General features: G+C 43.3%; 1 protein-coding gene across 2 annotated transcripts; it reads right to left on the bottom strand.

Annotated features, from left to right (window-relative positions):
• Positions 1 to 11,078: 11,078 nt before the first annotated feature.
• ptbp2a (polypyrimidine tract binding protein 2a) lies at positions 11,079 to 26,902 on the bottom strand. 2 transcript variants are annotated; one of them, XM_042067980.1, is made up of 14 exons: positions 26,777 to 26,902; positions 24,314 to 24,344; positions 21,909 to 21,978; positions 21,058 to 21,230; positions 19,474 to 19,617; positions 18,975 to 19,139; positions 18,145 to 18,255; positions 17,538 to 17,736; positions 16,942 to 17,054; positions 14,729 to 14,762; positions 14,150 to 14,242; positions 13,002 to 13,218; positions 12,818 to 12,895; positions 11,079 to 12,600 (listed from the first exon to the last, which is right to left on the bottom strand). In XM_042067980.1, the coding sequence occupies exons 1-14, from the start codon at positions 26,782 to 26,784 to the stop codon at positions 12,471 to 12,473; spliced, it is 1,566 nt and encodes a 521-aa protein (XP_041923914.1). In that variant the 5' UTR covers positions 26,785 to 26,902; the 3' UTR covers positions 11,079 to 12,470. The 2 variants fall into 2 exon arrangements, with proteins under 2 accessions (XP_041923914.1, XP_041923913.1); XM_042067979.1 differs by having other exon boundaries at positions 17,526 to 17,736.
• Between the last annotated feature and the right edge of the window lie 666 nt (positions 26,903 to 27,568).

Here is a 27,568-nt window from a genome sequence, read left to right on the forward strand (position 1 = left end):
GGAAGAGGTGGAGTAGGTGGAGCACGGGCGGTGGTGGAGCACCGGCAAGCGAGCGGGCAGGCAGGCAGGCAGGATGTCTGGAACTCTGCTGTGCGCTCAATGACCCTGAGCTGGGAGAAGCCCGGCGGAACGGGACACCGCCACTGATCCCACCTCATCTCACTCTGCTCCTGGGGTGAGGAGGAGAGATGGAGGAAGAGAGAGAGAGAGAGAAGGATGGTTAGATACTAAAAAGGGGAAAAGAGAGCAAAGGCAATGAAAGAGGGATAGAGGAAGGAATGGAAAGATGGGGAAAACAGAGAGAGGGAGAGAAAAAGGGTGAGAGAGAGAAAGCTGGTGTTTAGATGGTAAGAGAGTGAATGGGGTGAGAAACGAAAAGCAAAACGCAATGAGAGAGGGAGGGAGGGAGGGAGGGAGGAAGGAAAACAGTTGTGCTGAGCAGGGTGAGAGCCGGGGGAAAGAGTGGAGGCGTCGGCGTATGAGCTGGGGGGCGAGCGAGGTGCTGGATGCTCCCATACTGAGCGCAGCATCCTTCCCCCTGTGGGGATGAAAAGCAGCCTCAGGATTACCCACCCACCACCCCAACTACTACTACTACTACTACTATCTGAACCCCCCACCCCTACACCTTACCCACCCACTCAAAGTCCCTCAGAGCCAGACTCACTTAGCTCCAGCATCCCAGCGTGTGTGTGTACAGCGGCAGGGGGCCTCCTTGCTGCCTGTCCCAATGCACACTTCCACACTCTGCTATGGTCCCTCCCTCACGCTAGTGCATGCCGCCAGCTCTACAACAGCATGGGAGCTCTAACAGCAGTCAGAGGGCCTGTCCAATGAGGTGGTGACTAGCCTTAGCTCTGTCATCTTCTAAGGCACAGAATCTACACCTACTGTAAGGTAAAGCACAGAATGGAGCCCTTACATAAAATGTATGACAGAATCTATTGGGATACGCTACAGAAAATAAAAATTGGATATGTATATAAAAAAAATTGTCCTTCCCTAAATACAAGCCAAGATTCAGCTGTCTTCAGGGTCATGGATCCAAACTGCTCAGAGTTCACAACACAGAAATCCCTGCAGTATTAAGAAAAGGTAATTTGTGTAGCCTCCCTGCTGTGCTCAGACTGTCCTAGATCCCTTCTCAACCATCTATCCTTGTCTGTGTCAGCCGTGTTCAGAATGGTTCATCAGCAACCTGTCACAACCAGGATGCGAGTGAAATCTAGAAAATTGACAATCAACACTAACAAATGCATTGTACTTTGAAAAAATAACAGTTCAAGGAGCACTGATAAATTGCCTGAAAGTGCGTTCAGAAACAAACCTTACTCTATTTTTTTAATTGCTCAATGCTAGAGCCCATAATTGTCACTGGACCTTTGCCCCAAGGATGCCTGGGACAGTACTGGGTTTGTAGGTTTGCATCTCTCTCTGATGGTTGACTCACTGAATAGGCCTTTTGGTTGAAATTCCATTTTCCCAACCCTTTTGTAGCTGATTTTTTTAATTAGCTGCATAACATTTTCTGTCTTAATTGTGGGTCAAAGTTCTTTTTCTTCTGCCACAAGTATTAGGAAAATGGAGAGAGTTAATTGGGTTTTCTCACTTAAGATCTGGGGTAAAAAAAGACTAAGCTCCGCCACAAATACGTGATGCAAATTTAAGCAAAAAGTCAGTGGAAGAGAAGTGCTTTTAAATGTCAGTAATTGTGAACCTGACTCATTTGGTAGCTCCTTCCTAGCCCACCCCCTCCGCTAAGGGTTTCACCACATCACCTTTTCTCTTATGCAGCACCCAAAAGCAAATTACATTTAATTATCAAGAGCTTCAAATGTGCGAAAGTAAAAAGAGAACTAAACACTAAACTACTTGTTTCCTTCCTCACAACATTTTTGCGCTTGTTTAGGCGGAATACAATTGGGACCAGCACGCCCAAAAATGTTAGTTTATCCTCTTTTTTGCTTGTTGAATTGAGCAACTGTCTGCCACTTTAAACATGTTTTAGGCCTACTACACAAAATGTTCAGTGGTGAATGTGTTTTGTGTGCCATGGTATATCAAAGGTCTCCCATTGCTTCCAAGGAAAAAGGATATGGAAGGTGCTTTTAAAATTGGCCAACACGGACAGACTTTTTTCATCCTCCAGCCTCCAGTTTCTGTGCAAAGTTTCTGTGTTCGAAATCCTGTCAATTAGATGAGGCAAATATACATTACTCCACCCAGTGCACACTCAGCAGGAGGTTAGGTTAAATTAATTACCATCACACTGAGAACCAACAGCTATATTTGGCAGAAACATCTCTCTTCTTTTTCCATATGTGTTCTTGGCAATTACAGGAATCCGAGGCTTGCAAATGCAATTTCTTATCAACATCCAAGACACACAGTGAGTCTATGTATCATTCTTGTATGAAAGGGGGTTTAAAATGTTAATTGGCCACAAAACCGGTTGCCATAGCAGCTGACGTCACATGTTGAAGTTTGACAATGAAAGGGGGCATGTGTCCCTTTGAAGGTAGGCTGGCGAATTGTGTTCAGTGACAAAAGCTGGAATCGCAAGAAAGCCAAAGACACCCTTCATCATTTCAAAGAGTGTGAGAAAAAAAAAGAGCATAAAGAGATAGCCTCGGCCGGCCTCACCATCTGCTAAGCAAAACACGTCTCAGTAGTGATCTCCGCTGATTATGAGGGTGAAGCTAAGATAGGCCTAATACTGTATGTGTGACACAACCATGATTATGATTTGATTTCATATGGGGAAAGTCCCTGACCTTGTTATCAACTGTCTTTGAGAAAAGAAACCAAGCCTGCCTCTATACTTACTGGCACGGCATGAAATAGTTCATCTATATGTAAGCACTGTATCCAAACAAACAGTAAAATAATGTCTACACTGAATATGCATGAGACTGTGCCAGCATTACATCAGTAGTATTACTTTAGGCCTACATGGTAAATAGAGACACCTGGATCACAATTAATTTAAGCAATGTTCATTAGCAAATGCTTTATAAAAGTCAGTGACATTTGGCAGGGGGAAAAAAATCTGCTTTATTAAATTGCACCCTTAAAGGAAATGTCATAAATATTTACTGCAATAAAACATTATTTTGTCACGTGGAATCAATGGAAAGACAATTATAGCCTCCACACATTGATCTGACTCATGCTCCAAGTTACTCTGTTAACAGCAGACATAAAAGCAAAAATGAACACAGGAGTGCTATCAAACAGAAAATGAAACTCTTAAGAACAATTGGACCCTTTTCACTATTTTGCCATGTATTATTCAAAATCAGCAGTTTCTCCCTCTCGTAATTCACACAGGCATTATCAATTTGGCAGACTTCACAGCATTCCAACGTATTTCAAGCTACTCCTTTTCACTCGCGTCTATCTATAGATTTCAAAAAAGGTGTCAGAAACAGCCCAGTGGGACTAGTAAATTCAGAATCAGCCCCCTTGTTGTCAAGACAATATGATGCTAATTTTGACATTGGCGGGTATCCCGCTGGGATGAGGCCCCTGACGCGCACTAGCGTGCTTCTCTCTGGTTTACATATATCAACCTACAACCAAAGACAAACAGGAAACAGAATTCCCCGCGACCCTGCCAAGGTTAATTTGAGCGTACTGAACCATCCTAGACAGGGCTGGTCAGGTTTTGATAATAAGATTGTTGATAAGTGTCCCATGGCCATTGAATATACACTTTCAAATCACATCCCGTTATTAATATATATTTGTCCCCTTTCTAAGAGGCATAACAAGATCTTCAGTGGTGACAGATGCTAAATATTTCCAGCTCTGTTGCTATGCCATTGGTCTCCATCGCCGTGTATGGCACAATGGGCACGTTCTCAAGAGGACAGAGTGGTTCCTCACAGTCGCCGGAGAATAAAGCCACACTAATGTTAATCGACACACATGCACAGCTCCCAGTAATAAACTCATTAGAAAGCGCCAATTAGACCCCAGGTTTTGTTGTGGATACCGTCGCCTGGGAGAGCATGTAACAAGGCAAGAATATGCCTGGGCTTTGTGGAAAAAAAGGGCAGAAATATACCTCCATCTGAAGCCTTTTGATTCGGATGACAAACACTGGAACCTCCTCTTTCAAAAGGTCTGCTGTGACTTTTTCGTATTGTCTCTGCCTCGGATTGTTTTAGACACTATGAAGGTCTCCAAGGCCCATCTGTCTATTTGACTTGACAATGGCTGCAACAAATAACTTATTTTGTTGTACCATGCATGCATCCTTAACAACAAAAATAATTAAGGTGTACACAAATATTATATACAAGCATACTGTAAGTGTGGAAAGAGGAACATAAAGAGGAGTGTAAAGTATGCCAGTAATGCCACTAATAAAGATACAGCATGATACTAATGTTTATTTGAATGTAATGTTAAGAAATGTTGAGAAAAAGGGTGGATAACTAGCTAACCAGTTTATCATGTTTCATGTTTTTCTTTAGCTGATTCACCTTTTCCTCAAAGGCTGTTCTGCAATGTACCCTTCAGGAAGATTGGATCGGTGATGGTGACCCACCCCCCCTCAGGGGTTAATGTCAATTCCATTGCCAACCCCCCTGTCCCTGAGAGGAAAGAAAGGGAGTTCTAGCTGTATGTCATTGTGCCGGTAATCTTCTCATTAAACGAATCCCTCTGGAACAAAAAAAAAATCATGTTCATGATGACCAATTAGCTGTCGCTTTAGAGACGCCTGTGCGGTCAACCTTTCGGCTCGGCGCGCATCTAAATTTCACCATCAAGGTAACGCGGACGCGCATTAAGGCCAGACATTTGCCGGCGTGGTGACTTGAAAATGAAGGGAATACATTTCACAGATGAGTGAGGATTCAAATGTGGCAAGGCCAAAGACGCATCGCACACACAGTGTCAAAAGACCCACACTCGCAGTGGCAGTGAATAGTTTGCGCATAACAGAAAGGATTTATGGCACCCTGTGTTTTGCTCTCAAATGGTGTTTGGCTTACAATCTCTGGTAGAACATTTTGCAATGTCCTCAATGCTGATCGGTTATGTAATGTCAGAAAGCCAAACATTTCTGTGCTTTTTATTGCAGGTTGTGGAGAGGTGCTGTAGCAATTAGAACGTGCTCACTCAGCGAACATCAGCTGCAGCATCTAGTCTAGTGTCATTTAGCTTCACCATTTAAAAAATAGTTTATACTTGAAACCTACCCAAATCATTCTTATTAGTTGGTGAGGAGGATCCCTGCAGTTCTTCCAGTCTGTCTTCTCCATGCCCTGCATAGGTAAGGAATTCACTAAGTGAAAGAAAAACATGGATTGCTTTTAGTGAGTAATCACCTTGGGACATTTTCAAGGGATTTCTAGTAGCTAAGTTCATCAAACCCAAACCCAGGCAATAGAGTGCACTGAAAATAGTTCAAGGATTGGTTGAGGGTGAACAACTTAAATGATTCCATGTTAATATACTGTGTGTTTATACTGACATTAAGGGCTGAAAAGTAGTTATAATTATAATCTTTGCCTATCTGACATCCAAATTATCAAATGACACCAGATTTTTTAGTATACACTATTTGGACACTTCACCTTAAAAGAATCTCATTCCTGTTGCAAAGAACCGGTGCAGCCTTGCAAGCAATGGTTCTTTAAATGCCTTCTTACCTTCCTACCCCCCCCCCCCCCCACCCCCGACTCTCTCCTTGCCCCAACCACCACGTCCATATCACAGCAACCATACGACAGGAGGAGTGCTGTAGGGCAGCGGAGAGGAGGAGCAGAGCAGTCCTATCTGGCCAAGGAGCCGGCGTGTTGTGTGCAACAGACAGCACAGCCCGGACGCCAGATGAAATGATCCATGTCAGAGAAGCGTCGTGACATATGACAAGCGGCTTCGGGAGAACTTGAGGAATGAACGTTAGCCCCGATATTGACATTGTGCGGTGGGGGAGGGAAAAAAAGGAGACTGCCATAGGCAAAATATCCACAGAGAAACAGTGCAATAACCCTATAACGTTGGATGACACGGCTCAGCTAAGGGAAAGAAATTGTGATGAAAATAAATAAACTCTTGGGATGGGAGGGGGAGTTAATAGTTTTCTTATGGCATAACTAGGTTATCCTCCACAACAGCAATACACCTCATATCCCTCCATACCCTCACCCACCACTCTACACACACGCAACAACAAACTATTTAAATTATTTAAATACGTGTAGGAGGGGGATCATTTGCATATAGATAAAAAGTCAGTTTAATTTTGTAAATTACCCTTTTATACAGCCATCTCGAGGATTTCTCTTTCATCTTCAAATTAACGTCTCGGTGACATTTTTTTTTTTTACCTTCCCTTCTGAACATGTGACAGGGAAGAGGAGGAAGAGAGATAGGTGTTTTTGTGTGTGTGTGTGTGTGAGAGAGAGAGAGGAAGGTATTGTTGAAGACAGGACAAAAAAACATAGGAGGGAATGAGAGTGGGGGTGGTGGTGGTGGTGGTGGTGGAGGGGGAGATGGTTTCCTATTCATGCTGCACCTCCCTGTAATTAAGAGATTATTTACACATGCACACTCCTGTCATTCCCTCCCCTGCAGCTCATTACCTCCCTGACCTCTCCTCTCGGCTCCTCCGCCACCTCTCTGACCACTGTCAGCAGGGAGAGAGGGAGCGAGAGAGGAGGAGAAAAGAAAAAAAAGAGAGGTAGGAGGGGAGAGGGAGGGAGAGCAAGAGATGGGGGAGAGGATATGGAGAGACAGAGAGAAAGAGTGGGAGAAGAAAGAGAGAGAGATTGAGGGAGAGAGAGAGAGAGAGGGCAGTAACGGAGCACTCGGGCCATATCAGGCCGTCCAAGGCTCTGAGATTTTTCCCGGTGATCAGCATGCATATTCCACCGACACGACGACCCTCGTTCCGGATGGCGTGGAGGTGAAAACAGCTAGAGGCCCATGTTGTGACGAGAATGAAACACTCTCTGCAATTATTCTACAGACACCAGAGAGAAAGAAGAGCAGGAAGTGTGTGGGGTGGGGGGGGGGTAGGATGAGGAGAGAGAGAGGGAGACAGAGAGATTCTGTCTGGTCCACGGATGAGGACAAAGGGGAAACAGGTCTGGCTGATTAAATGGGGATCTAATTGTGGGATTTATAGGGATTTGATTGCAAGATTCACCGCCTCCCCTCCTTCCCATCCCTTCGCAAAGGGCTGCTCCCATTAAATCAGGCAGCGGCAGGTCCATTTCATGGCCTTTTGTCTGAACTCACTTTTTTTTCCCCCTTATCTGCCTGTGGTGAAGGAAAAACTCGGATCAAAAGTCAATCTTTTAACGTGATAACCTATCAAAAGAGGAGGAGTGGGGGGGGTGGCTGTAAGAAAAAAATGTGAGATCTTATTTCTTTTTCCCACCATGCGGCCAAAAGAAAAGGGAAACTTCAGATGAACTCCATTCACAGCCATTCTTCCCAGGCTGTGTAATCCATACCTAACGCGCTGTAGTTCCTGAGCGCTGGGCTAAGAGCCTCTCTCCAGCATCCCTGATAGAGGAGGCCCAGAGGCCAACATGCTAACACACACTCCTGCTTCACATGTTACACCTCACATATAATCACTACAGTCATCTGTATGTCACAAACTGGCACGCTCCTTTGTTCCTGTGCTTGTTTATTGTGAGTGGACCCTGTTGCATCAAACTAGAAACGTCACCTTTTTGAGTGACCTTGTGCTGTGCCGTGCAGAAGGATGAGATGTGTGCAAGGGCAGGGACACATGAATAAGCTATGTGCTTATATGCGTATGTATGACTGGAACATGAAGCCTCTATTGAAGGTCCTGCACATCACATTATATGCAGCAGGGCAAGGCATATCAGTGGAGGCTTGTTGTAACATTGCATTCGTACCTTTTTCCTTCTTTTCTCTCTCGTGTGTGAGGCAGAGGGAATCGTGCTCAAGCACTTGTCTCAGCGCAGAGCTTTTTCCACAAAAAATCCCTCTATCTCCTGCACAATCCTGGAGCTTCACCGCAAGCTGTAGCACACTGGGGCAACATGAACACATGCAAGCAATGCATAGCGATCTCAGAAATAGATATGCACATACATACAAAACATGGTGCAATACACCAGTACCAAACACAGACACACACACACACCTCTACTAACTGTAACATGAGTGCCATGATGACACCATGACAAAAACGACATGATGGTGCAGTGGGAAAAATAAAAATTGAACAATAGTACACACGCTTCACATGAAACGCATAAACACGCAGGCTGCATGGCTGCCTTCCCAAACAGAGGGTCTGGAGTGAGAGAAAGGTGCACCATCCAGATCAATAGTGTCATTATCAGCGGGGGTGAGCTGAATTAGATGTCACGGCACCTGGGGGCAGGCAGGGAGAGTGTTGGGGTGGGAGTAGCCGCTAAAATGGCACGCATCAAGATTATGAAACTACAGTGATGGATTGAGACACCGTGGCCCCTTTAAGAGAGAATTGCCCATGTGCAGTATGGATTAGCCTGTTACGGTCCCCCGCCACGCACTGACGACCAAGTAGCGACTTGGCAAATGGAACACCATATCAAACAGTGGGGTGAGCAGTGAGATCTCTATAAAAGGGAATGAGAAGCACCACTGGATGGCTGAGTGGTGCTGGTGTGGGTTAGAGGGAGAACATCAGGGGACCAGACTTTTCATCCCAGACAGGTTTGCCAGAGTTATTTCTTTATTCACAATAATTTGTGTTATTATGTACGCCTGTGTGGAACCGACAGGCGTCACACTATTAAGCAGAGAGGTCACGGTGCAGACGTTGCCCAACTTTTGGGAGTCTTTGATGGAGAATGGATATAAATGTTTGTGGCCCCATGATCCATTGGCTAGACTATATATTGATTTGCTCTGAGTGCACAACTTGATATATCGCATCATTTTTTTTTTTCGCTCTCCAATTTTGTTTCTTTCACCTTTTTGGAGGGTGGGGGGGAAGGCAGAGTGGGGGCTGAGGAGTTGTTAATAAAAGGGTAAATTGAGAAACAGGAGTGTCTCGATTTAAGTGCACAAAATAAAAGCGGCAAAAGCAGCGAATGGGGTCAGTCTGGGTTGTGATGGATCATGGCGTCCGGCGCAAAAGTTCTGGAAGCGGGCTGGAGAATTGTCTTCATCAGACAAGGCAAGACAGGACGTCCATCACAGCAGCACCGGGCAACAAGCACACTCAATAACATCAGTGACTGGCCAAGTACAGGACTGCAGCAGAAATGCCTACCCTCTCTAGGTGCTGCCATTTGTTCGGAGAATAAACCGCATTTAAGACCATGGATACGAAAAACAACGGCGCACAAAAAAAGAAAAATGTGACAAAGGAGTAAGTCACTCGGTGATTGAGCGTCTAGCTGACGCAAACAAAATGTATTACCCGAAACAGTCGCCTTTAAGAGCTCCGTTCCATTTTTGCCAGCTGGTTTGAGGCAAGGCAGCCAAGTTAATGAGCTCACTTTCAACAAACCTCTGGGCTTGTCATGTTGTTTAAAGGTGCCATGTGTAAGAATTGAGGTAAAAATATTCAAAAAATGAGCTACACGCATCAAAAGAATGAGAAGAAATAAGGGCGATGATGTAATTAAAAGAATGACAAGGTATAGTGCTGCAGAGATATCAACCTGAATTAGCATGCTAAATTACTAGCCACAGCCCGACAGGTGTATACTCTTTGGTTCAAGTACGCCCACAAGCCGTGCGAGTTATTCGTGTATTGCAGTTTGGCTGGCGGTTATGTTGCCCGCATACCGCCTCCCATGGCAGAAACTGGTATTATGACACCTGTCGGGCTGTGGCTAGTAATTTAGCATGCTAATACCTCAATTCTTACACATGGCACCTTTAAACAAAATTTTGCAAATTGTTGATCTTCAATGGCACTGACAACAGGGAGAGTAGCTTGGGGCTTGCTGGACAGCAAACAGGCCTTGCACAAGCAGCCTACCAGCCCTCAGCATGACAAGAAATGGGGTCACTTCGGTTATTGCAGAGATGAGAGTTTTTTGTACTTGGTCTGAGCTCTGAGTGTTTATTTCAAAACTCGACCGAATAAGCCGCCCTTCTTGCCAATTCAATCATCAGTAGGTTATAAGAAAATGTTAGTAATGCCCCTTACTGTAAAGAAAACTTTTACATCTCTTTTACATTTTTTTCTTCCAAGACATTTTTTATTTAACTTCACTCAATGTAATTTTGTTATACTGTTGCCAAACATTTTCAGGGAGGCCCATTTTTGAAGTTGCGCAAAAACAGCGTCAAAAGGATGCAATAATAGGGTTATCTAACAGTTGAAATGACCTTGAAGGTACAAGAAGCACCACTACCTCTCAGAAAAAAAGTGTGATCGTGAATTGTTGGGACCAAATTGTAAAAAGTGAAAATAAATAAATAAATAAATCTGTAGCTTTAGAAATATACCAGATCGAAAATGTACCGTAACTGGAATGTTTCTATGAGGAGTGTTCAAATGGCCCAATAGCTCAAGGTTAGGAGAGAAGCCTATCCTTCCACCATTTGTGGACAGGTTTATCTCAGTTAAGGAGATACGCCTCTGGAGATAGTGGCAGAAGATGGATCTGCAGCAGAGAAAGAAGACATGAAGATTAAGGAGATCAATTAGCTAGGAACAGCTTACAGGAAACACAAAAGCTAAATAATGAAATAGAGAAATAAAACAACTTCAAGAGATTGTTCAGCAGCATGTGAAGCTACAGGGTGGGAAATACTTTATTTATTTTTTTAAAGCTTTTTTAGCTTTAGGTTCAAATTTCATTTTAAAAGGACATTTACTGGACAGATTGGTCCGGATGTTTTTCCCACCGTGAGAGGAAACATGACATCAGAAGCACATTGAGGTGAGACTGAAGAGAAGGAGAGAAGGAGGCAGAGAGACAGAGAGAGGTGGACACAGAGCCGCTGAAGTTTTTATTGAGCATGCTACAGAAGTAAAAGGCAGAGTACACAAGAGAGAGAGAGAGGGAGGGACAAAGGGAGGGGACAGACAGCGAAAGAAGTCCCTCCAAAAAAAGCACACCAACCACGAGTCAAGCACAAACCTTTCCCGCTTTGTTAGAAAATTCTGTTTTTAATTGTGCCATTGTCAAACTTTACCGGATCTTACATTACTAAAGCAGTAAAAATTCAACTAATATAGAAAACATACATGGCTTTTCCGTCTTGTTTTTCCTTTTAGCAAACAGAGACAATATGCTTTAATTCCTAGATAGGTACAGTGTGATCTTGGGGAGAAAAAAGGCAGGATGCTCCATCACAAACAAGTCCTTGGTTAACCTTACAACAATGCATGGAATCATTTTTCATAAATCACTTGCATTTTTCTTCCATAAATACAAAAAAAAAAAAAAAAAAAAACACACCTTTCAGTTGGGTAAAAATTCTGTTTGCTGTGGAAATTAAGACTAAAGGCACATAGGTTTTGGTCCCTCCCATGAATCCCTCAGCAGTAAACAGCCACACACACAAAAAAAAAAAAAAAAAAAAAAAAAAAAAAAAAAGGCTCTCTTTAGGTTAGCTTCTAATCTCATGCACAAGCCTAGTGCTCATAAATCTTTAACTAGCTAAAGCAGTCAACGCATGCAGAGTGAAACAAAACTTGGGGGGACCCTTTAGCACAGCGTAAAAAAGCAATATAAACGCCACATGAAGATCAGAAGATATCTACAGGAGCATCCTCAATCACAATGACATTTACACTGTATTCTTTGCCACAGGGCTGTTGGATCAGCATTTAAAAAAAGGCGCTAAAATAAATCCTGTTGATTTGAGGATAAAAAAAAAAAAAGCTTTGGTTGTTGAGATTGTTAAGCCCTCTTTCAAAAATAAAGTGTGGCCTGTACTCAAAGATAATTCATGAGCTAATGTCAATTTCATTATGATCCGACATTCCCAAACAACCAAGAATAGTTATACCAGATACTAACCAAAAATGTCAAAAAAAGTGGAAGAAAACCAACAGCTTAACACAAGCAACAGTGCATGACAAAACATATAATCACATTTCCCCCTGCGTCAAACATCCTTTTCTAGCATCAAAACAAATGTGCCCCCCAAAACAGACTGTAGTTCGTGTAGATGTGTGGATGTAGAAGAGCTGAAACTTATTTTTTGTCAAGTAAGGCACATTGTTTGTCAATCGGCAAATAAAACTAGGAGCCAACATTCCTTCATCCTTCCTTCACATGAAGAAATGAGAAAAGGTAAAATGACCAAATAGTACAAACTGGAAAACGGGGATCAATGAGGAAGTAAAATGTTCTCCATCCACGATTTTCAAGGAATGACTGATAATTATTTATGACAAACTAAAGGTTACTCTGGTCCCAAAAAAGGGTCAAAAAAAAAAAAAAAAATTCAACAGAAAAAGGGGGAAATAGTGTTGATGCGTCTTCGCGTGGTGGTGGTGGGGGTGACCCCTCTCAGATGGTCGATTTAGAGAAGGAAACTCTCAGATGGTGGTTGTTACCCATGTTGTAGTTGTGGAGGTCGATGAGGCCCTGAATTGCCTCTTCCACCGAGGCCATCTGCAGGAGTGCCATTTTATGATCCCTTAGGAAAACAGCAGAGAGAGAGAGAGAGAGAGAGAGAGAGAGAGAGAGAGAGAGAGAGAGAGAGAGAGAGAGAGAGAGAGGTCAGTCACCAACCCCAAGACCAAATGCTAAGGAGTTTTGCCCTTAGCCCCTTGCTGACATGTAGATCAGCGTCAATAATGTTGAAATGGCAAAGTGTGACAAACAGCGATCCATCATGCACTCCAGACACTTACTGGAAAAACTTGAAGGCTTTCACCGTGCCGCCAGAGTTGGAGAACAGAACTCGAAGGTCATCCTCTGTGATGTCTTCACTGCAAATGGTGAAGGTAATGACTCAGTATTGTGACATTTGACATAAGTGACAGAAAAAAGATGGATCCCCACCGCAATCCACAGTTGCACTGTTGGTTTACTCACGGGATATTGGATAGATGCAAGGTGCCTGAAGGAGGGAAGATGTTCTGGAAGTTCTTGGAGCCAGGCTTCTTAAAGCGGTGCAGGGGCGAGTTTGTGAAGTCCTTAGTGAGCCCTTGATCATCCAGACCCTCTCGGGGCAGCTGGACCGTCTGGTGCTTGGACAGGGTCACCCGGATGATCTTGCTGTACATCTTCTGACCATTCAAATGGCTCATAGCTGAAGACATTTTACAACAGTTCACAACACGCCATTACAAGGGAAGTGAAAAAGTGAGATGTAAAGCCAGAACTTTATTTCTTTGGAGGAGTTAGACAAAACTGTACTAAAACAAGATTTCAGATTCATTAGAGATAAATTAAAAAGAATCAAGAGGTTTCTGAAGTTACTACAATTTGCATCCATGTTGTCCCACTTGTCGGCAATTAGAAGTGCTATTCACCAAAGTTTTACTTCTTAAGTGTCAGTGCGAGCTTCTTATTTTAATCCTCACAGCTCAAATTGTAAGTGTAAGTGTACACTGTAATAAAGGGAGCCTTAATATTATTATTTACACTGTGCAAATAACACAGACCATAATTATCTTTTTTTAATGTCTCTGCCACTGGAAACTATTTCAAGAAACTACTGCACAAACAGAAAAAATAAATACAGCCTCTTTGACAGACTTGAAGACAGAAAGCTATTCTTCTACCTAATTGCTAGGATACAACCTCTACCGTCAGAGACAAATGGTGAATTCATAACAAGGTAAGCGTCTCTGGACAAAGTGAATGAGTCAAGGCTCTAAACTATAAGCATATATTTTTTAAATCTATTTGAACTATGCTGGTTAGTATGCCGGTTACACATTTAGTCATGTAAGTCAAGGAAGTGATCAGAACAGACTTCTAGTGGAGTTAGGCAAGATGATAATGAACATCCATTACTATAAATACCATTTATAGTTTGCTGTTCTACAAACTTCTGTGCTCCTTAATTTACTCCTAAATCTTATTTCATTTGTCGGCCCAAATGTCCGTGTGGCTGATCGTCTCAGCACAGAAGGCAGTGGGGAACCGGGGGCTGTTTCTGGTGGGTGGGTGGGTGGGTGTGTGTGTGTGTGTGTGTGTGGGTGGGGGGGGGGGGGGGGATGGGGGGGGTACCTTACCAAGCTGGGCCTGATTAGAGTCTGCCATCTGGATCAAGGCGCTGTCTTTTTTATTGTACAGGATTTTCACACGCTGCACATCACCATAGACGCCTGCATCACAGCAACAAGCAGCACAGGTAGAGCAGGAGGAGGAGGAGGAGGAGAAGGAGGAGGAGGAAGAGTGAGGAGGGAGGAAGAGTGGGGGACAGTTAGCCTTTCAGAAACCAGGACCATCAGGTCGACAGGGTGAAAGAGACAGAACATTAATCACAGGTGGGAAATCAAATACCCGATCTGAACAGAAGAGAACAGATCAGGACATAAACCCTCGGATGAAATTAGGAATAAGGAAATACCACTGGTCAGAAATAATGCTGCATGCAAACTCATTTCCTCGTGCATTAAATACCACTACAGGCTAAACAGAGAGAGAGAAATTCAAATGAAATAGTAGGTGGCAAGGTTCTACCAAACTATTAAAAAACAAGGAAAACAAATCAAAACACAAATGCATGGACTAAAATTAAATACATATGAAGCCTAATTTAAAGAAAATAAATAAAAAAGAATAAAGGTAGAGTGCTAACGATAACATACCGAAGAGGGTAAAGAGACTTTGGGGCGTAACCATCTTTAGAAGGAGAGAAGAGCAAGCAGCGCAAGACAGGTAGGTAGAGAGAAGTCGAGGTAGAGAGCGGAGAGATGAACAGATCGTCCAGAACGGAGGGTGGTTTCCCGTAGAATGGTGAGGTGGTCATGGAGCATGGTTCAAGGCAGTTAATCGAGAGGGAGATGTGGGGTAGGGGCAGGTTGGGAAAGGGGGAGGGGTTGTTTGTTTGTTGTTCAGGCATAATGCATGAACAGCATGGGAGTGGATCAGAGGGTAGGAGGAGGAGAGGGAGAAGGAGAAGGTTTGGGATGAAGTAGAGGGATTCCAAAGAGGGAATGGTGGGTAAGAGAGAGGGAAGAAAGGAGGGAGAAGAAGGGAGGGGTGGGGTGGGATAGGGTAGGGAGGGGTGGGGAGGGAGGGATGGGGTGGGGTGGGGTGGGGAAGAGAGGGCAGGGGTAGGGTAGAGAGGGGATGGGGTGGGGTGGGGTGGGGAAGAGAGGGCAGGGGTAGGGTAGAGAGGGGTGGGGTAGGGTAGAGAGGGGTGGGGTAGGGTAGGGAGGGGTGGGGTGGGGTAGAGAGGGCAGGGGAGGGTTGGCAAATGCAGAATAAAATAAATAAATACATGGGAAGAGGACAAAAAATAAAAACACAGGTCAGTACATAGGAAATGCAGGAGTTTGGTCAGAGAAATGGCTGGCTAATGCATCTCTAGAAATATATATAAAAAAAAAAAAAAAAAAAGCAAATTATTGTGCCAAATGTATTCACCCAGGGCAGCAAGTGGGTGGGGTACATTCATATCAAATCATAAATAACAGCAGTCTGAGAAGACAGACAGACAGACAGACAGAGACAGACAGACACAACAATGAGGAATCAAACCAAGCATGCAGTACAGTTGGCAGACGGGGGGGGTTAGCTCTGAAGATAGCAGGAGGATGAAATGCAGGCAAGCTGGAAGAAGGGGGAGAGTGGCAGGGTGCCCAACACGCCCCAGTGCCAGGGTGTGTCGACTTGAAAACCACCTGGTGGAGTTATGGTGTGGCTGGAGCATGGAGCACACCCCTGTCTGCCACAGCCACCTCACGAACACACACAGACAGACAGACAGAGGCCGCTCGGGGGTGGGGGGGCAGAGACTTGGGGTAGCTGAGCCGACAATTTCAAACTGCTGGAGCGACTCCCACAGATTTCATACCAGCTTTCAGAGAGAGAAAGCAAGAGAGACAGCGAAAGAGAGAGCGCGAGAGAGAAAAATAAAGGAGAAGAGGGCAAGAGTTGGAGAGGACAGAGACAGAGAGACAGAGAGACAGAGAGACAGAGAGAGAGAGAGAGAGAGAGAGAGAGAGAGAGAGAGAGAGAGAGAGAGAGAGAGAGAGAGAGAGAGAGAGAGAGAGAGAGAGAGAGAGAGAGAGAGAGAGAGAGAGAGAGAGAGAGAGAGAGCTCTGAAAGAAGTTCCACAGTAAGTGAATTTTCAATTCACCAGGGCGACAATCTAAAAGCTGGAGAGTCAGACAGAGAGCGAGGGAGAGAAATCAAGAAAGAGCATTTAGAGGGCAATGACCAAGATTTGTGAAAATAAGACAGAGTTGAGAGAGTGGTCAAAAACTTTAACTATTCTCTGAGAGAAAACCTTGAGGAGAAAATGGATCAGACGAACGGAGGTTACACAAGACAGAAAAGACGTGGCAATCGCGAGCACACTGCGACCAAAATACAAAAATGTCTGAGAGAACATGGTGTGAGGATGATGATTATTATAGTTAATGATACCATTACCATTATGAACATGTGCTTAACCTCTTGATGGGCTGAGTTTATGGAGCACAATGTGTGTCTAATGAGCGAATGTAAAGCAAAGCTCGGAAAGAAACCGGCATTTACATTTCAAATCTGGCTAGGGATGGTGCATGGGGCGCACAGACAGGCTTATGGCTTAGGTGTCGCACTAAGTCTGCTGCAGTGCACAGTGCACCTGAGGGCCCAGGGCTGCCTCTTCACAAAAACACCAGTGGTGCCCTCAGTCCAGAGCTTCCAGACAAAGCAACAACAAAACAACAGATGCTGCTAATAAATGTGCAGCAACAAGACAGGAATGGGAGACAGTAAGCACAAGCTGTGGTGATGGAGAAAGAGAGAAAGGAGAGAGGTGTTGGGAACATTGGTGTGTGTATGTGTGTGTGTTTGGTGGTATACTGACCTCTTCGTTGAGGTTACTGACCAGGAGGACTCCACTGGTGCCCGTGTGGCCGAGTGCCACCCTTCCAGCTGCTGCCGCGGCGGCCGCTGCAGCATTCAACGGGCTCAGGGCACCTGCGAACACCAGGTACGTTCAGGTGGGGGCGCTACACTCACTGCCTGAGGTGGGACTAGGCGAGACACAGTGGCATTATGTTCTACGGTCTAATCTACTAGAAAGAGAAAAATCCTTGTCTTGGTCGTTGGGCTGCCAACTAGTCACATCAAGCAGCGGAAGCTTGCCTTCTGATTTCTAGTTTTGTATTCAGTTTTGTAATGATTGGCATCCTAGGCCCAATGCCTTAACTGATGATTTGGGTATTTTGACGTAGGATTCAGACAAAGACATGCACTCACAATAGACCAACAGGAAGGTTTTAAGCCATTTTTAATGGTAAGCCATCCATCTCAAGTTCTGCACTCTGGAGCTGAACACTAAAAGACTGTTGCGGGCCTAATCCCACTTAGGCCTCACAGAATGAGCCACTGGGACAGACATGGAATGGTAAAGGTGAGGAGAGAGAGAAAATAAAAAGTGTGATCTACCTGGAATCTTACCGAGCAGCGAGGAGGAGTCCTTGCTAAAGGCTGCTGCTACGGAAGGGTCAACACTGGGCTGGCCGTCTCCAGACGGGAGCTCCGGGCGCGTGTAGTCCCGACTCTTGTCGTTGTTGTACTTCACATTCAGGTTGACCAGCTTGGAGAAGTCAATACGGAGTGTACAGCAAGCGTTGTAGATGTTTTGTCCATCTAGGGCCTGTAAGCAGGGTGGTAGGGGTGGTGGAGGAGCAAGACAAGACAGGATAAGCCTCAGTCTCACACAGTACAACCACAGTTCACAATGTGTGATTGAGACAGACAACATGGGAGTGAGATGGTCACAAAGTGAGACAGAATACAAATAGAGAAAAACAAGCAGAGGAGAGAGAGAGAGAGAGAAAAAAAAACGAAAAAAAAAAAGAAAAAAAAAAAACAAGAGAACAGAGCAGGGTGAAAGCGATTAAGTCAAGACACACATGCACAGAATAAGGGCTGAGAGAGAATGAGACCAAGAGAGAGAGAGAGCGAGAAAGCGAGAGGTTTGTTAAGCCCAGAGGAATTTCACAGTGGCTGAGCAGGCTGCGCGCGTCACGAGCGCCTGATGCAGCTGTGATCTCTCACCCACCAGTTTGGCCTGCTGCGCATTCACGGGCTCACTGTACTGCAGCAGAGCCTGGAACTGATTGTTCTTGGTGAACGTGATTATCTTCATGACCGTTCCAAACTTCGAGAAGATCTGCAGATAAAGCAAAAGGGGAACAATGGTGCATTTGAGAAACGGTTACATATTATTCGTACGTCCAGATTTTAAATCAGGCAACAAGAAAACTACCAGTGTTGAACTTCAACGTTGTTCATCTTCAACAATAAATACCCTCTTAACAAATGAATTGTATTTGCATCCTACATTAAAAACATTTTAAAAATGTCCCTTTCTAATGTTATTTCAACACTGCTCAGCTGAGGATTTAGTGGGGCAATAGTGACGACCATGACAAAGCGTGGAGGAGGAACACACAGCTAAGTAGAGGTGCTGGCCAGGAGATTATCAATTTAAAAACAGGGTAGCCACACACTCTGGTCTCTTGATATATTTATTAATGACCAATGTTTCGGTCCTTGACAAAGGCTGCGCACCGAAACACTGGTACTTTTATGCTTTTATTTGTTATTACTCTTTGATTTTGTTTATGTAAAGCACATTGAATGACCTCTGTGTATGAAATGCGCTATACAAATAAACTTGACTTGGTCATTAATAAATATATATCGAGAGACTAGAGAGTGCAGCTACTCTGTTTTTAAAGCAATAGTGATGATCAACATGCCTGGACAGCCCATCCACTCATGTCCATAGCAGAGGCACCACAGAGCTACTCTAAACATCATTTAGGCCAACATCACTGCAGGTGCCCCCACCCCCTGCCCACTGCCGAGTGGTCATGCGTGACCCACCTGCTGCAGCACGTCCAGGGTGACGGGGTAGAACATGTTGTCGATGATGATGCGCAGTACGGGGCTTGGAGCGGGCGTGAGAGCGCTTTCGCTGGCAGATGAGCTCGACGTGGGCATGCCGCCCCCCTGCACAGCTGACACGGCCTGTAGAACCGCCTGTGCCCGCTGGATCAGAGACAATATACACAGAGAATGAGGAACCACACACACACATTTCACATGTAGAGGAAATGCATATCTAGACCTATTAAGCAAGCAAAAAGTAAACACAGACCATAAAATGACACTAAACATTACAAAAAATAGTCTTGGCTCAGATTACAAATTAATTCACCCAACTGAAGCAATATATTACACATACATCACACATTAAACATAATAAGCATCACAATTAACAATTTGTTTTACAGACTGCTTTAACAGGCTGACAGTGCATCTATGTTCCTACTACTGACAATTAGCAGTGCTAATTAAAGCTTACGTGGATAGTATTGCATACCTGATTGCCTGCACTGTCTGTCTTCAGCTCTTTGTGAGTCGAGTACTGGATGATGACAGGCGCGTTGCGCACGTGTGGGGTCACGGCCATGTAGTAGTTTAACATGGTGATGGCTGCTTCCTCTGTCCCCATCTCTAAGAAGGCCTGAAAGGTGAGAGGGGAGGGGACAAAATTAGTTGAGACTGTCAATTTAAAAAGTGGGTCCACTGCAATTACAATGTGAGCTATAACCAGGAGACGCCGGTAGAAATAATGACCCTTAGAGAAAATAACTAGTCTTTATCTGGTAATCAGATGTAAGGTCACCTGCCCCAATCAATAGTGCTAATGGTGTAATTAACCATCTCAGGTGAAAGGAAGCCAGGGCAGAGTTTGAATCAGAGTTAAGGCAGAGATGAATAACCCTGGCTCAGACTCGGGTCAAAGAAATGCATGATTCCATTTACAAACAAATCTATTAGAGAGACATACGGTAAACCAGTTGGTCTCTATATTTTTTTATAGCAGTAAAACCAGTTGGTCTCTATATTTTTTTATAGCAGTAAAGCCCTGCAATCTTCTCTGCAGCGTGTGAAATATGTTTTTATTTTTAACCTACTTTAGCACATTACCATTGTAAACCTGTTGTGTAGGCAGATATGGATTTCCCAGCAGGAGCAATAGCCTTCTAGGTATCCAAACTCCTAGTTAGAATAATGAGCAGTCATATGTAGACTACTGAATACTCAAACTACTTTGTGCTAAATGCTAAAGAACTCATGCTGAATAGTCTGATCAATATTACACTTTCCCACTCCAGCTCAAAAGTGACAATTACAAATACTTGCAATAAGTAAACGGCTGATGTTTTGGCTGATACAATGAAAGATAATCGTAACTTCACACTACTCAGTAGGCCATAAGGATTGTTTAGACTAAGCGCCTTTTTATCAGCAACCGGCGTCCGTTTTACATTATAACCCTATGGAGTAGACCATGTTTTCAAAAAAGTCGTCGGCTTCTTTTAAAACGCGACTGCAACAGTCTTTTTCTGCAGCTCAGAAGTTGAGAAATGTTCAACTTCTAGCGGAAAAACGCCATAAGTCATGCTGTCTTTTTTACAGATGACCAATCACAAGCAGATTACCGAGACTTGTGGTTTCCTATGACAACAAGTAAAAAATGGAGAAGGTGACAGAACACCGGTCGAGAGACTCGTTTTAGTGTCTGAGCATATAGGGAATTGTTTGACACGACTTCACAACTTTACCATAACATACCAAAAGCAATAGCCAACATTAATTTTCTCTTCCGCGACATTTTGCACCCACACGTAACGTTAGACAAAGTGACTATCGCAAAAAGATGCTTCGGGCTGCTTTTTGGAACAATACGATGGCAGCTTTTTTTTTTTCAAACTGAAAAAGCGGTCTGCACAACTTCTTGTGTCAGAAAAAGACGCTTAGTCTGAACGTACCCTTAGTCTGGCATTCTTGCCAGCATTGAGCTGTAAAAGAAAGCACAGACTGTTGAAAAGTACCTATGGGGTGGTCTATGGGACAAACATCATAATGCTGGTCCCCCGACCCTGCAGCAGATGCTCACCTGGTTTTTGCCCTTCAGCGTAAGGATGTTGGTGACCTTGCCAAAGGGCAGCCCCAGGGCAATGACCTCGGTCTCAGTGGCCTCGTTGGGGAGCTTCCTGATGTGGAGCACGCGGGAGGGGGGCGCGTCCTCCACCTTAAACTTCTTACTGTCGCTTCCGTTTGACGTGCCGTCTGTAAACAGGCATAGGCGACAAATTAATTGATAGAGCAATTCCCTCTTCAAGCAACAAACTAGTTATTATTGGGAGCAAAGAACAAGGCATGCCCAACATCAAGGGCAAACTTGGCAATTATAATTCAGAAGAGTAAAAGCATAAATTTCATTGCTACGAAGGGGGGGGGGGCAATTTTAATAAAAATTGTGCGACTTCTTGTGCTTTCTTTTAATCTTTGATGTGTTTTTTTTTCTTTGATTGCACAGTGAGATCATTTGGTGAGGACGACCAGAGCATGAAGGCTTGCGCAGTCTACTCCATGCCTTGCCTCATCTGAGGAGGCAACACAAAGAAAGGAAAAAAGAAAAGCCCTCCTCAGAAGCAACACATTGAGATGCGCAGCACACATAATCAAAAATTCTGGGCACACGCTTGCATGTGTGGGTGCCCACCTACAAAAGGAGCACGAGGTTATTCACGGACCACGTACCTCCCCTGAAGAGGGGGATCTGCTAATACAACATTTTCACTTTGAAACACTCATTATCCTTTGATTTCTTTTAATGCTATCCGTGGCTGAGCAAATGACTTATGTAAATTTCATTCTCAGGGCTTGGGTAAGGAAAAAGAAGAAAAAAGAAGTGAGCAGGGGGAAAAAAAGGGTAGAAAGGGTAGAGAACGGACATCAACTCACCACTTATACTGCTCATGCCAGAGTTGGGACTGTTGTAGAGACTACTAGACAAAAGCTCGTCTGATCCTCTCTGGAATAAACAACATGAAATTCATAAGCAATCAAGTAAGAGGAAATCTCTGATCTTTAATGTGGACATTGTCTATTCCAAACAGCTACTCTCAATAGACATTTCTCTGTAGCACCGCTTATGGCGTCACACGACATAAAAAAATACAGCCACCACAACCGCAAACTCTATGCCCCTCTTTTTAATCTTATTCAGCCCTAGATGCAAGGCTTGTGTCCTTTTTATCCCCTGAACCCAGAGCTCCGTTAAGGCCTGGTGAGCTGGAGCCCGTCGCCTCCGCCGATCGGGCGCTCTCGGGGCAGCTAAAAGTGACGAATGGGACAGTGGGGAGAAACGTGAGGCTGTTACGACCCCGAGCCCCCTAATAGGACATCTCTGCTTTTTGTCTGTGAGTGAGATCCAGCGGATTGTTCTTTATCGCCCGCACTTTTATGGAGGCTATAAATAAGGTGTTGAGCCAACCGTGCGGCCGAAGACGGGGAAATAAATTGGATATAATAAAGTTGTCGCTGACAAAATCCCTAAAACCAACATCTCAGTGAGACGGCATTCTTTAAAGGCTAACTGCTATTAAGGGGAAGGACCCAGTGTTCGCATGAGTTCCCAACAACAGCAACACTCTAAAGCTAGTGATTAAAAAGGAGAGCAATGCTATTAAACACACAGCATGCTGAATTCTTCCCCAGGAATGGCTAGGCTAACTTGGTTTTGTAGGGGGAACGAAAGGTGTTTCTTGCCCCTAAACAATGTTAGTGGAAGAAATATCAGGGACCATTTGTGAAAGGAAACAGGCTTTTTCCTAAACTGGCCAAGACATTAACCAGTCCCATTCAATTACTGCCAGACTAATATTATCAAAACTGTACATGAAAACTTGTATCCATGAAAAATGAAATTAGTATCCCTGGGACAAGACCAACTTCCTGCAAAACACCATATTTCTTCTGTGATTCAATAAATCACAACAGATTGGCTATTGAATATAACCATTACTGTAGATCTAGCCATTGAATACAAATAAAAAGCCAATATCCATCACAACCTGAGCTACCCCTCATCTCTGTGCATCCCACTTATCTACAGTACTGTACCTCCTTGACTTAACTTTAGCCTAAACCGCCATTCTATTTCTTATAGGTGGTACTTACACTATTGTCTGCTATTTGTACAGTGGCTTGACTGTTCTCTATTTCTTATGATTCGCTTTTGACAAAAGTGCCAGGTAAATTAATAAATGGAAATGTACCATTACCAAAACAATATTCTATTTTGTACGAAGGCAAGGCAAGGCTGTCTCAAAACAATTAAGGAAACTTTGTTCATGTTTACCTTGTCTAAGCCTACTTGTGACTTTCAGTATGGGCCTGGTAGGCCTAGTTTTCAGTTCAGTTCAAGTTTATAGTCCTATTAGTACAGAGTACCACAGCAATGAAATACAATGTGCCTTGGCACTCTCTCAGCACCAGTCCTTAATGAACTATTATAAATAACATTTAAAAACAGTACAGGCACAGTAAACATTTAGTAAACATATAGTAACTAAGTAAACATATAGTAACTAAGCTCAGACCTCAGCCCTCCTTCCTCTTGTACCATCATTCAGTAGCTTAATTACCTTGGGGTAAAAACTATCCCTGAAATGTGATGTGAACATTGGGATGCTCTGCAAACGCCTCCCTGATGGAAGGTGGGAGAGGAGATTGTGTGCAGGATGACTAAAATCCTGCATAATACCTAGTGCCTTCTTAGTGACATAAAACATTTCCAGTAAATGTTTTGGAGCAGTTCAAGTGGAACCCCGATGATTTTAGATGCAGTTTTGACCACTTTTGTCAGAAGATTAAGGTTGTGTGAAGTAGCCCTGCCAAACCACATTACAATGTTGCCTGTCAGTATACTCTCAATTCTACAACGGTAAAAGTTCTGTAGAATGTTAAGGGGCATATATTTCTTGAAACATCTCAGGAAATAAAGCATCCTATGTGCCTTCTTCATAGCACAGCTGATATGGAAGGACCATGAGAGGGAGTCTGAAACGTGGATGCCTAAGAACTTAAAGGTGCTGACAATTTAAACTGGAGAGTTGTTAATATAGACTATTTAGGTAGGTTAGATAGGTTTATGTGTGGGTTTGTTCCTTCTGAAACTTACAGTATGAGGACCTCCTTAGTTTTCCCCACATTGAGGACCACTGGTAACACATGATTAACAGGCAATATTACTGTTGTATTTTCTTGCTAGCAAAACCACCTAATACCATCTTGTTGAAGAAGCCATGAGCATATCAGTGTGAGAGAAAACACCAAAATTAACCAAGGTCAATATCACTACTTACCTTCACCCCCACACCAACATCACTGACAATGCTGGGGAAAAAATGCAAATAATGGAAGCAAAGTCAAACTGGTAGCAAACTATGCAGGGATGTTAAGAACTACATCAGCATTATATTACAACATGCAATAACATCACTGTCAACTTGAAGCTCAAATTACACCTTTACATTCCGCATTCTTTACACATGATTTGCCGAAAATAGCATGCATTTCAGGACTAAAGCCACCACATTTCTGAACAGGGTGCAGCTTAGTGAGGTGGATGAAAGCTTGTTCAAAGTTGCTTTTGCGGGATGTAAAACAGCATCACACTGAATAAGGCATCCTCAGCCAGTCTCAGGGCCTACTGAAAGGAGTGTAGAGACTAACGTTAGACCTGCAGTTTCATCTTGAACACAACCATTGTCTATGGACTCCTAGCCTGAAATAACTTCAGGAGACATCATGCAATGAATCCTGTTTTTATCCAACCAGTAACAGTAATGTCACTGCCACTTCTCTAATACTCACTTGGCTAGCATAACCAGGGAAATTCAGTTAATTAATGATTTGGTTAGAGTAGCTAACATTAACATAAGGTTGCTGACATTGGCTTAATTAGACATTCGCTCAACGTACTTAGCAGTTCCCCATCGTTATGCTAATTTCTTTATTAACACAAAATAAAATATATAATTCGCCCAGAATGGACAAACTAACTTTAAATGATGGTTAATGCAAAATTAACGGAAAACATGCTGATGTTAGCTCGCATGGCTGATATCTCGTTAGCAGCTAGTACAAGTTGACACGAGTGCAAGTTTCTTGGTTACTATTAACGTAAATAGGTTTAACAAACTGGTTTCGTTTTGAGGGCTATTTAGCATGCTGTAGACATATAAATGTGTGGCTGACGTTTCTGCCTAATTTACTGCACATGATATTTCAGTATTAAAGGAGAATTCCGGTGTGATATTGACCTAAAGTGTATCGAAACATGATACCGAGTGTGAACGTATGTCTCATAGCCCATCTCGGCTTGTCCCCTGCACTCCAAAATCTGGCGCTAGTTAGCCGATGCTACCAACATGTTCTTCAATAGTGGTGCTTCGGCATCGGGCTAGCCATGCAAATAAATCACTGTTTTACACCCATTTACGAGGCTCAATGTATCTCCACACTTCATTGGTAGACTTCCTAGGGCCCTGACATTTAAAACGAGACATTGAGAACTTTGAAAAAGCACTGGTAGTTTACTTACAAGACGATTTATACAGACAGTATCTTCACGAAGTTTAGCATTTGCAGCCATCTTGAATTTAGTCACGATAAGTCGAGCAATGAGTAAGAATGAACAGCTATGATAAGGGATCAGATTCCAAAAATAATTCAGTGGAAATGCATGGATTCCAGTTGCTGCTACTGGAAGAAACTGGAATCCATGCATTTCCACTGAATTATTTTTGGAATCTGATCCCTTATCATACCTGTTCATTCTTACTCGTTGCTCGACTTATCGTGACTAAATTCAAGATGGCTGCAAACGTTAAACTTCGTGAAGATACTGTCTGTATAAATCGTCTTGTAAGTAAACTACCAGTGCTTTTTCAAAGTTCTCAATGTCTCGTTTTAAATGTCAGGGCCCTAGGAAGTCCACCAATGAAGTGTGGAGATACATTGAGCCTCGTAAATGGGTGTAAAACAGTGATTTATTTGCATGGCTAGCCCGATGCCGAAGCACCGCTACTGAAAAAGTTGTTGGTAGCATCGGCTAACTAGCGCCAGATTTTGGAGTGCAGGGGACAAGTCGAGATGGGCTATGAGACATACGTTCACACTCGGTATCATGTTTCAATACACTTTAGGTCAATATCACACCGGAATTCTCCTTTAACGTTAAATCACTCAGGGACACGCCTTTCTGGATAACTTAGCTAACGTTGATCAAACAATATGCAATTGTCTATGCCTACGTCGTTGCACACAGTCCTCAATGTTATATCCATAAGCGATAACTTACAAATAACGTTATGCAAAATATGTTACACCCCAATGCGTTAATAAGCCAACTGACGACATGATATGCATCGTTCATTGAATAGTCAAGTGCGCTGACAGGCATAAGGATAGCGCTTTGCTCTTACAAACTTTAGATATGTAGCTAAACTTTGAAATTTGAAATGGTTCGCCACATACGAGGCCAGTTCCCCGCCACAATGTTAGCGTAACTTATTCGCCATAGATACTCATCACAATTGTTGCTTCGCAGTAGATACAGGTAGCAAGCTAGCTTGAACTAAAATGCTATGCTGAGGCAATAACGTTCTATGGCAATACTGGCTGCGCTGCATTTCACCCCAGCTAACTATGCTAAGTTAGCCAACTATGTTAGCACACGTCGTATAAGTTTCTGCTGTAATTAGAGTCCTAACATAACACAAATTGCAACATGTCGCTGGTGTGGAAATGCACATATTACTTACCCGTCCATTGCCGGAGAATCTATCTCTACGACGCAATAGTTGTAGAGGTTTTCCTTTGCCACTTGTACATACGATGACAAAATGGAGGCGGAAGCTACTGAAACTAGGAAAGTCGGAAGGAAGCGCTCGAGGCCAAGCATGCGCAGAAGTGCCAATAATAAGCCTGTAGATCTAGGCCCACAGAGAAACTATTATTCTTTGGTAACTTATGTATTTGATTGATGTAGTAGGCCTAAATAAAATAGTTATTTCGTGGTAGGAGACAGGAATCTTAGAGCCGCTAAGCCACTTTCAGTTGTGGTTCAGTGTTTTAGTGAGCAACCTTACGGTAGGCATATATTATTTTTATCAGAGCACAACCCAGCCTAAAGCCTTGTTTCCTGCCCATGGTTGCCCTTTTTTGGCAGGTTTTTTTTTTTTTTTTTTTTTTTTTTTCAACTCAGTTTTATTGAAACAAAGTGAAGTACAAAGGCATATTAACACAGATACCTACAATAGTGAGTAAACATAAGGATGCTCAACAGAAAATACAAAAATATACATGAATGACACATTGAAACAAAATAATGATAAAGAAATAAGCAAAAAAATAAATAGGGCCTACATAAAAAGGCTATCATTATTCCTCTTTAAAAAGGTTTCGGTAAATCTTTATCGTTTTCTCACTTTTTTTTACAAATAATTAGTGCTAAAGTTTGCATGTACATATTGTGTTCACAATTAAAAGCTTCCAGATTTGGGGGCTTTTTAATACATCTGCATTTATGAATATGGAAGTTCCTAAAATAAACA

The sequence above is a fragment of the Alosa sapidissima genome, chromosome 17 (genome assembly GCF_018492685.1).
Source record: "Alosa sapidissima isolate fAloSap1 chromosome 17, fAloSap1.pri, whole genome shotgun sequence".
NCBI classification, from domain to species: Eukaryota; Metazoa; Chordata; class Actinopteri; order Clupeiformes; family Clupeidae; genus Alosa; species Alosa sapidissima.

What these genes read in the sequence shown, in the direction of transcription:
- ptbp2a (XM_042067979.1), bottom strand. An exon ending in ATGCGCAGCAGGCCAAACTG is followed by an intron (nt 17,737 to 18,144) that starts GTGGGTGAGAGA and finishes CCCTGCTTACAG; the next exon opens with GCCCTAGATGGACAAAACAT. An exon ending in TCAGTAACCTCAACGAAGAG is followed by an intron (nt 14,763 to 16,941) that starts GTCAGTATACCA and finishes CTCCTTCTAAAG; the next exon opens with ATGGTTACGCCCCAAAGTCT.